We start from the raw sequence: 10,346 nt of genomic DNA on the forward strand, positions 1-10,346 counted from the left end.
GAAAGAACACCTTGCTTTTGCACGAGAATATATTCCCAGTCAGGACGAGAAATTTTCAGTGTCAGAATACAATTTTGTTTTTTCTTACTCTTTCTCACTTTTTATGCAATTGCATAAGCAATCGACGATAATAAAATACTGAGAACCCTAAAATGGGATCGAGCCTGGTTTCGTGAACCTCCCAGAGATGTGGTGTTCGATCCTTTTCTATAGCTTCAATTCTTTTTTTTCACTTTCTTGTTATCTCAGTTGGCAAGTATCTGCGATATTTGACGAATTTATGATTGCCATGAAAACATGTGAACGTTTATCTTTCAATTTATCTCCTTTTTTATAAAACTTATAACGCGTGTCTACTCTGTTTTGTTTTAGATTTCAAGTTAGTTTATGTGTCCAAAACAATGTGAAAGTCTTGCTTTTTTCAGTAACTTTTTGTTAAACTGGTTTAGGATTGAATTTGACGAACTAAATACCTCCTCAAAGCCGACCGAATGACAATTGGTTTTAGAGAGCCTTTTGTAATCCTTTTGTACTAAGCTTTCCGTTTATTTATAAGGTGCTTTGGGCCCATGGTTATCCGTTTGGGATCATTAGTATTCGATCTTATAAATTTTAAGGCATTAATATAAATATATATATATATATATATATATATATATATATATATATATATATATATATATATATATATATATATATATATATATATATATATATATATATACATATATATATATATTATTAAATATGACCGAAAAAGTAAGATTAATAATTCTAACACGAATTTTCTCAATCTTTCGTACATTTCTTTTCACTGTTGGAGGTAATTCAAAAATCAATTCTCCAAAATTCATTTTTATTTCTAGTTTGACGCGACACGAGCGCGTTTCGTAAAACTTATTACATTTTCAAAGACTTTAGTTTACAAATACACAACTGAATAGAACTTACGCATCTCCGATGTTGTTTATATCTACATTTGAGTGAGGTGGATGGGGTGAGGTGGCATTAATAGGGTATTAATTTCATCAACACAAGACAGAACAAGAGGTGGCATTAATAGGGTATTAATTTCATCAACACAAGACAGAACACGAAACAATGGGTATTGAAATGGAAGTGATTGTAGAAAGCCTATTGGTCCATATTTCTTGATGCTTCTATATTGGAGCGGAGTCTTGAGGTGGGTAGAATATAGTTGTGCATTAATTGGCTGTTGATTGCTGGTGTTAACTTCTTAATGTGCAGTGCCTCGCAAACGTCAAGCCGTCTGCTATCGCTGTATCTATCGAAGATTTCTGTGTTGTTTACTAGGATTTCTCAGGCGATGGTTTGGTTGTGGGAAGAGATTATATGTTCCTTAATGGAGCCCTGTTTTTTATGCATCGTTAAACGCCTAGAAAGAGATGTTGTTGTCTTGCCTATATACTGGGTTTTTTGGAGCTTACAGTCCCCAAGTGGGCATTTGAAGGGCACCAAACCATCGCCAGAGAAATCCTAGTAAACAACACAGAAATCATCGATAGATACAGCGATAGCAGGCGGCTATCGCTGCCTCCAGCAATGCTTTGGCGATGTTCTCCACTATGGGGCTATCCCATTTGGCCTGTATACCGTCGTTTGTAAAAGTTGGTCGGGTGTGTGAATTGGCAAGAGTGTCCAACTGACCAGCTCCTTCCACAAATTTGGGATCACGAATCCCAGTGAAGTTCCTTAGGTATTCTGGTAGTATTTCATTCACTAATTCACTTGTAGCACTGGTCGAGGATAAGAATGCCGGCAATGCTAACTGTGTAGCCTTGCGAATACCTATCCCCCCGAGTCTAACTGGAAGCGTTGCTTAGTCCCACTGGTCATCTTGCAGGGAAAGGTTTAACACTTTCATAGTTATTGTCTTTAGGAGTGTGTCATATTCCGTTAATTTTGGACTGTCAAAGGAAGGAGCACACCTGAGGAAATAGGTAAGTCTGGGCAAGGCCAGGCACCTTGTAACAAGGTACAAAGCATCGTGAGTATCCAAAGCCCCTATTCGCGCCTCCATCCTCCTCAGGTCTTTAAGTTTTTCTTCGAGGACTACCTCAATGGCGTTCGAGCCCAGAGGTGCCCCTAGCAGCACACTGTTGGTGGGAGCGATCAATTGGGCTCCTGGCAATAAGATTCGTACTGCATTTATGATTGGTTGGCTGGATGAAATGATTTCACACTTTGATGGATTTAGTGTAAGGCCTAACTCCTCTCCCTTAGATTTCACCAGCTGAAGATCTCCTAGCAGGGATTCCTGTGTCCCTGCCAGGGTGCCATCGTCCAGGAACCAGATGTTGAATTCGCTGGACAACCTGCTTGGGACCTCCTTAGCTGCCATGCAGAAAAGGAAAGGGGCAAGTGGGTCTCCCTGCTGGACACCTTCTGCGGAAACAACTTCATGTTCCCCGGTCGGGGAGCCGGTCGGTCGAGCGGACAGCACGCTGGACTTGTGATCCTGTGGTCCTGGGGTCGATCCCAGGCGCCGGCGAGAAACAATGGGCAGAGTTTCTTTCACCCTGTGCCCCTGTTACCTAGCAGTAAATAGGTACCTGGGTGTTAGTCAGCTGTCACGGGCTGCTTCCTGGGGGTGGAGGCCTGGTCGAAGACCGGGCCGCGGGGACACTAAAAAAAAAAAAGCCCCGAAATCATCTCAAGATAACCTCCCCAAACAACAGTGTCGATTCCCTACTGTACCCTGCTGAGACGAAGGGGAGTAGAGAAGGAAAGCTGGTTCGAACTGCTTCCAGTACCACATCCCTTTTTACCTGGTTGAAGGCATTTTTAAAGTCTAATTTTTGAAGTTGGATATATATATATATATATATATATATATATATATATATATATATATATATATATATATATATATATATATATATATATATATATATATATATATATATATATATAACTGAAAACTCACACCCCAGAAGTGACTCGAACCCATACTCCCAGGAGCTACGCAACTGGTATGTACAAGACGCCTTAATCCACTTGACCATCACGACCGGACATAATGAGGTGATAGCCGAGGCTATTTGAACCACCCCACCGCCGGCACTCGGATAGTAATCTTGGGCATAGCATTTTACCAAATCACCTCATTCTTTGGGGCACACGTGAGGAACACAAATGCGAACAAGCCTGAATGGTCCCCAGGACAATATGCAACTGAAAACTCACACCCCAGAAGTGACTCGAACCCATACTCCCAGGAGCTACGCAACTGGTATGTACAAGACGCCTTAATCCACTTGACCATCACGACCGGACATAATGAGGTGATAGCCGAGGCTATTTGAACCACCCCACCGCCGGCACTCGGATAGTAATCTTGGGCATAGCATTTTACCAAATCACCTCATTCTTTGGGGCACACGTGAGGAACACAAATGCGAACAAGCCTGAATGGTCCCCAGGACAATATGCAACTGAAAACTCACACCCCAGAAGTGACTCGAACCCATACTCCCAGGAGCTACGCAACTGGTATGTACAAGACGCCTTAATCCACTTGACCATCACGACCGGACATAATGAGGTGATAGCCGAGGCTATTTGAACCACCCCACCGCCGGCACTCGGATAGTAATCTTGGGCATAGCGTAGCTCCTGGGAGTATGGGTTCGAGTCACTTCTGGGGTGTGAGTTTTCAGTTGCATATTGTCCTGGGGACCATTCAGGCTTGTTCGCATTTGTGTTCCTCACGTGTGCCCCAAAGAATGAGGTGATTTGGTAAAATGCTATGCCCAAGATTACTATCCGAGTGCCGGCGGTGGGGTGGTTCAAATAGCCTCGGCTATCACCTCATTATGTCCGGTCGTGATGGTCAAGTGGATTAAGGCGTCTTGTACATACCAGTTGCGTAGCTCCTGGGAGTATGGGTTCGAGTCACTTCTGGGGTGTGAGTTTTCAGTTGCATATTGTCCTGGGGACCATTCAGGCTTGTTCGCATATATATATATATATATATATATATATATATATATATATATATATATATATATATATACACATATATATATATATATATATATATATATATATATATATATATATATCGCATATATATATATATATATATATATATATATATATATATATATATATATATACACATATATATATATATATATATATATATATATATATATATATATATATATATACATATATATATATATATATATATATATATATATATATATATATATATATATATATATATATATATATATATATATATATATCCTAAATATGCTTTGTTTACATCCTTCCCAAGTGTAGTATATATATAACTCCTGTTATTAGACCAATTATAATTGTCATTCATTTCGAGTCAAATAGCTTGTGTTTGCCGGTTTAGTTTTGATAATCCCTTTTTGACACTACATTTACGATTTTCCCTGTTATATATGGCCACTATCATCATATTTTGAAAATATTTTCGTAGGCATCTATATATGGATTCCGATAATTTGCAGTGACTTATTCTCGGGACTAATATTATTCTTTGAGATACATAGCTGGCTAATGCATGTAATTATAGTGAACTACCACCATGTTTAGGGAATGGTTATTATTCTTGGGAATTATTGTCGTTTGTAGAAAATTATCAGAAAAACTAGGAGATATATACCATTATTTTTCACCAAGTTTCTTCATATATGGGAAACTTAATTTCATGAAACAAATTAAGCGCCCACAATAAGAAAAGAACCCAGGGACACCTAACTGATATCCAACTAAGACTTTAAAAGCTATTCCCTCCTGGTCGCGGCACGCTTTTCCAGCCCACTCTCACCCATGTCCCGCGAAGGGAAAGGAATTATCACGGGAAAGCGCCAAGCCATTACGTCTAAATAGCAATGGGAAGGGGGTCAGGATAAACAATTTGGGATGGGACGGGGAGAGGGGGGAAAGGGAATGCTGCCCAACCACTTGAACAGTCGGGGATTGAACGCCGACCTGCATGAAGCGAGTATAATATTGCTTCCTACTCTCACCCATCTCCCCTGAAGATAATATTGCTTCCTACTCTCACCCATCTCCCCTGAAAATATTATTGCTTCGTACTCTCACCCATCTCCCCTGACGATAATATTGCTTCCTACTCTCACCCATCTCCCCTGACGATAATATTGCTTCCTACCCTCACTCATCTCCCCTGAAGATAATATTGCTTCCTACCCTCACTCATCTCCCCTGAAGATAATATTGCTTCCTACCCTCACTCATCTCCCCTGAAGATAATATTGCTTCCTACCCTCACTCATCTCCCCTGAAGATAATATTGCTTCCTACTCTCACCCATCTCCCCTGACGATAATATTGCTTCCTACCCTCACTCATCTCCCCTGAAGATAATATTGCTTCCTACCCTCACTCATCTCCCCTGAAGATAATATTGCTTCCTACCCTCACTCATCTCCCCTGAAGATAATATTGCTTCCTACCCTCACTCATCTCCCCTGAAGATAATATTGCTTCCTACCCTCACTCATCTCCCCTGAAGATAATATTGCTTCCTACCCTCACTCATCTCCCCTGAAGATAATATTGCTTCCTACCCTCACCCATCTCCCCTGAAGATAATATTGCTTCCTACTCTCACCCATCTCCCCTGAAAATATTATTGCTTCCTACCCTCACTCATCTCCCCTGAAGATAATATTGCTTCCTACTCTCACCCATCTCCCCTGACGATAATATTGCTTCCTACCCTCACTCATCTCCCCTGAAGATAATATTGCTTCCTACTCTCACCCATCTCCCCTGAAGATAATATTGCTTCCTACCCTCACTCATCTCCCCCAAAGATAACAGTGCTTCCTACTCTCACCCGTCTCTCAATCCCTGTCCCCCCTTGTCTCTCCCTCTCACACACACACAGGGTCGTCCGCTTCACCGCGCCAACATCGTCGAGAGTAAGCCCACTCTGACCCTTCTGCAGCTCAACTACAGGGACGCCGGCCTGTACACCTGCCTGGCCTCCAACTCTGAGGGCGACGGTCAGAGCAACGCGGTCGCTCTCCATATAGACTGTGAGGCTTGTGTGTGTTGTTCAGTTGAGGGGAGGGCGAGTCCTCTTATTTTAGTTTGTATGAGGCTATTGTAGGATGTATGAGGCTGTTGTGGGTTGTATGAGGCTGTTGTTGGATGTGTGTGAGGCTATTTTAGGATGCTTGAGGTAATTGTGGGATGTATGAGGCTGTTGTTGGATGTGTGTGAGGCTATTTTAGGATGTTTGAGGTTATTGTGGGATGTATGAGGCTGTTGTTGGATGTATGAGGCTGTTGTTGGATGTGTGTGAGGCTATTTTAGGATGCTTGAGATTATTGTGGGATGTATGAGGCTGTTGTGGGATGTATGTGGCTGTTGTGGGATGTATGAGGCTGTTGTGGGATGTATGAGGCTGTTGTGGGAAGTATGAGGCTGTTGTGGGTTGTATGAGGCGTTGTGGGTTGTATGAGGCGATTGTGGTTGTATGAGGCTGTTGTTGGATGTGTGTGAGGCTATTTTAGGATGTTTGAGGTTATTGTGGGATGTATGAGGCTGTTGTTGGATGTATGAGGCTGTTTTGAGATGTATGAGGCTGTTGTGGAATGTATGAGGCTGTTGTGGGATGTAAGAGGCTGTTGTGGGTTGTATGAGGCTGTTGTGGGTTGTATGAGGCGATTGTGGGTTGTATGAGGCTGTTGTGGGTTGTATGAGGCGATTGTGGGTTGTATGAGGCGATTGTGGGTTGTATGAGGCTGTTGTGGGTTGTATGAGGCTGTTGTGGGTTGTATGAGGCTGTTATGGGATGTATGAGGCTGTTGTGGGTTGTATGAGGCTGTTATGGGATGTATGAGGCTGTTGTGGGTTGTATGAGGCTGTTATGGGATGTATGAGGCTGTTGTGGGATGTATGAGGCTGTTGTGGGTTGTATGAGGCTGTTGTGGGATGTATGAGGCTATTGTAGAACGTATGCGGATATCGTTGGATGTATGAGACTGTGTAGGATATATGGGGCTGTTTGAGAATATATATATATGAAGGGTATTTTAGGGGCCAATAAGGTAATTAGCGGATTTAACTATCTACAGTCAATAGGGTAGACGAAGAACAGGATTGTGTTCATGTTATGATGGGTAGAAGATAGATCTTTAATTTGTCATTCTCCACTGGGAAGATAATAGATAGCATACTTCGTTTCAGTCCATCCTAGGTAATGGATGATGATATTATTTTCTATATATCAGGTTTGGCTACGTTTCCTTGCAACTGATGCACCTGTTTACCTTGCAGGACAGAGTCACCTAGAAGTTAGGCAACTGTTGTGGGTTGCATTCGATGGTCTCGATAATTCGAACAGGCTTTCTCCCTCTAACAATGGAATTATTTCATTGCAATTTATTAGTAAATATTCTTTTTGTTGTAACTCAAAGTTTATGTAAATGGTTTATTTCGTCGCTGTCTTTGCAACAGCAGTTTTTTTACAGCATTCAAGCAAAAAGAAAATTATTTTCATATAGCAGGAAATTTGAAATACATAGATTTTCTTAATAATATAGAATAGAATAGTATTCATAGAATACATAGTAAGATGCACAAATCTTTTAGTCTTAGATTAACAAAAGGATGTCCGCTATTTAGTGTTTTTGTATAGTAACCATTAGGTTAATTACCATACTTAAGGCTTGCCCCCGCCCCTACACACCATTAACAAGATCCAAGAGCTTATTAATTAACACCACCGAAAGATCAAAGAGTTCCACTCTCACATCACTAACAAGGTCTAATGAGAGCTTTTTCTCCATACACCGTTAACACGGTTTAAGAGCTTCTCCTTCACTCCACTAACAAGATTAGGAGCTCTTTTGTATCACTAAAGAGATCTAAGAGCTCTCTTTGCATCACTAAAGAGATCTAAGAGCTTCTCTTGTATCACTAAAGAGATCTAAGAGCCTCTCTTGTATCACTAAAGAGATCTAAGAGCTCTCTTGCATCACTAAAGAGATCTAAGAGCTCTCTTGTATCACTAAAGAGATCTAAGAGCTCTCTTGCATCACTAAGAGATCTAAGAGCTCTCTTGTATCACTAAAGAGATCTAAGAGCTCTCTTGTATCACTAAAGAGATCTAAGAGCTCTCTTGTATCACTAAACAGATCTAAGAGCTCTTCATCGCGCTACTAAAGAGCTTCAAGAGCTCTCTTTCATAGCTCTCAAGTCTCGACTCATTAAACTAAATTAAATCCCCCACAAGCCTTTATTTACATTATTAAGAGAATTAAAACATTTTCTCTGAAGACTTAACTCTCCAGGTGACTGTGTTCACTCTCCAGGTGACTGTGTTCACTCTCCAGGTGACTGTGTCACTCTCCTAGTGACTGTGTTCACTCTCCAGGTGACTGTGTTCACTCTCCAGGTGACTGTGTTCACTCTCCTAGTGACTGTGTTCACTCTCCAGGTGACTGTGTTCACTCTCCAGGTGACTGTGTTCACTCTCCAGGTGACTGTGTTCACTCTCCAGGTGACTGTGTTCACTCTCCAGGTGGACTGTGTTCACTCTCGAGGTGACTGTGTTCACTCTAGAGGTGACTGTGTTCACTCTCCTTATGACTGTGTTCACTCTCCAGGTGACTGTGTTCACTCTCCTAGTGACTGTGTTCACTCTCCAGGTGACTGTGTTCACTCTCCTAGTGACTGTGTTCACTCCTAGAAACTGTGTTCACTCTCCTAGTGACTGTGTTCACTCTCCTAGTGGCTGTGTTCACTCTCCTAGTGACTTTGTTCACTCTCCTAGCGACTGTGTTCACTCTCCTAGTGGCCGTGTTCACTCTCCTGGAGACTGTTCACTCTCCTAGTGACTGTGTTCACTCTCCTGGTGACTGTGTTCACTCTCCAAGTGACTGTGTTTCACTCTTCTAGTAACTGTTTTCACTCTCCTACTGACTGTGTTCCCTCTCCTAGTGGCTTGTGTTCACTCTTCTAGTAACTGTTTTCACTCTCCAGGTGACCTGTGTTCACTCTCCTGGTGACTGTGTTCACTCTCCAAGTGGCTGTGTTCACTCTCCAGGTGACTGTGTTCACTCTCCAGGTGACTGTGTTCACTCTCCAGGTGACTGTGTTCACTCTCCAGGTGACTGTGTTCACTCTCCAGGTGACTGTGTTCACTCTCCTAGTGACTGTGTTCACTCTCCTAGTGACTGTGTTCACTCTCCAGGTGACTGTGTTCACTCTCCAGGTGACTGTGTTCACTCTCCAGGTGACTGTGTTCACTCTCCTAGTGGCTGTGTTCACTCTCCTAGTGACTTTGTTCACTCTCCTAGTGACTGTGTTCACTCTCCTGGTGACTGTGTTCACTCTCCTAGTGACTGTGTTTACTCTCTTAGTGACTGTGTTCACTCTCCTGGTGACTGTGTTCACTCTCCAGGTGACTGTGTTCACTCTCCAGGTGGACTGTGTTCACTCTCCTGGTGACTGTGTTCACTCTCCTAGTGACTGTGTTCACTCTCCTGGTGACTGTGTTCACTCTCCAGGTGACTGTGTTCACTCTCCTGGTGACTGTGTTCACTCTCCTGGTGACTGTGTTCACTCTCCTAGTGACTGTGTTCACTCTCCTGGTGACTGTGTTCACTCTCCAGTGACTGTGTTCACTCTCCAGGTGACTGTGTTCACTCTCCAGGTGACTGTGTTCACTCTCCTGGTGACTGTGTTCACTCTCCTGGTGACTGTGTTCACTCTCCTAGTGACTGTGTTCACTCTCCTAGTGACTGTGTTCACTCTCCTGGTGACTGTGTTCACTCTCCTGGTGACTGTGTTCACTCTCCTGGTGACTGTGTTCACTCTCCTGGTGACTGTGTTCACTCTCCTAGTGACTGTGTTCACTCTCCTAGTGACTGTGTTCACTCTCCTGGTGACTGTGTTCACTCTCCTGTGACTGTGTTCACTCTCCTAGTGACTGTGTTCACTCTCCAGGTGACTGTGTTCACTCTCCTAGTGACTGTGTTCACTCTCCTAGTGACTGTGTTCACTCTCCTAGTGACTGTGTTCACTCTCCTAGTGACTGTGTTCACTCTCCTAGTGACTGTGTTCACTTTCTCCTGGTGACTGTGTTCACTCTCCTGGTGACTGTGTTCACTCTCCTAGTGACTGTGTTCACTCTCCTAGTGACTGTGTTCACTCTCCTGGTGACTGTGTTCACTCTCCTAGTGACTGTGTTCACTCTCCTAGTGACTGTGTTCACTCTCCTGGTGACTGTGTTCACTCTCCTAGTGACTATGTTCACTCTCCTAGTGACTGTGTTCACTCTCCTGGTGACTATGTTCACTCTCCTA

The 10,346-nt window shown here is 42.7% G+C and overlaps 1 protein-coding gene across 1 annotated transcript in view; it reads left to right on the forward strand.

Moving 5' to 3' along the window:
* The window catches only part of LOC123748436 (uncharacterized), a 283,872-nt gene that overhangs the window by 241,102 nt on the left and 32,424 nt on the right, over positions 1-10,346 (forward strand). The window contains exons 9-13 of the mRNA XM_069328429.1: positions 5,918-6,103; positions 8,414-8,687; positions 9,002-9,127; positions 9,339-9,945; positions 10,159-10,325. Of these exons, the coding sequence (XP_069184530.1) occupies positions 5,918-6,103; positions 8,414-8,687; positions 9,002-9,127; positions 9,339-9,945; positions 10,159-10,325 (1,360 nt within the window). The remainder of the gene's footprint in view (positions 1-5,917; positions 6,104-8,413; positions 8,688-9,001; positions 9,128-9,338; positions 9,946-10,158; positions 10,326-10,346) is intronic.

The sequence above is a fragment of the Procambarus clarkii genome, chromosome 21, assembly GCF_040958095.1.
Source record: "Procambarus clarkii isolate CNS0578487 chromosome 21, FALCON_Pclarkii_2.0, whole genome shotgun sequence".
Classification (NCBI taxonomy): domain Eukaryota; kingdom Metazoa; phylum Arthropoda; class Malacostraca; order Decapoda; family Cambaridae; genus Procambarus; species Procambarus clarkii.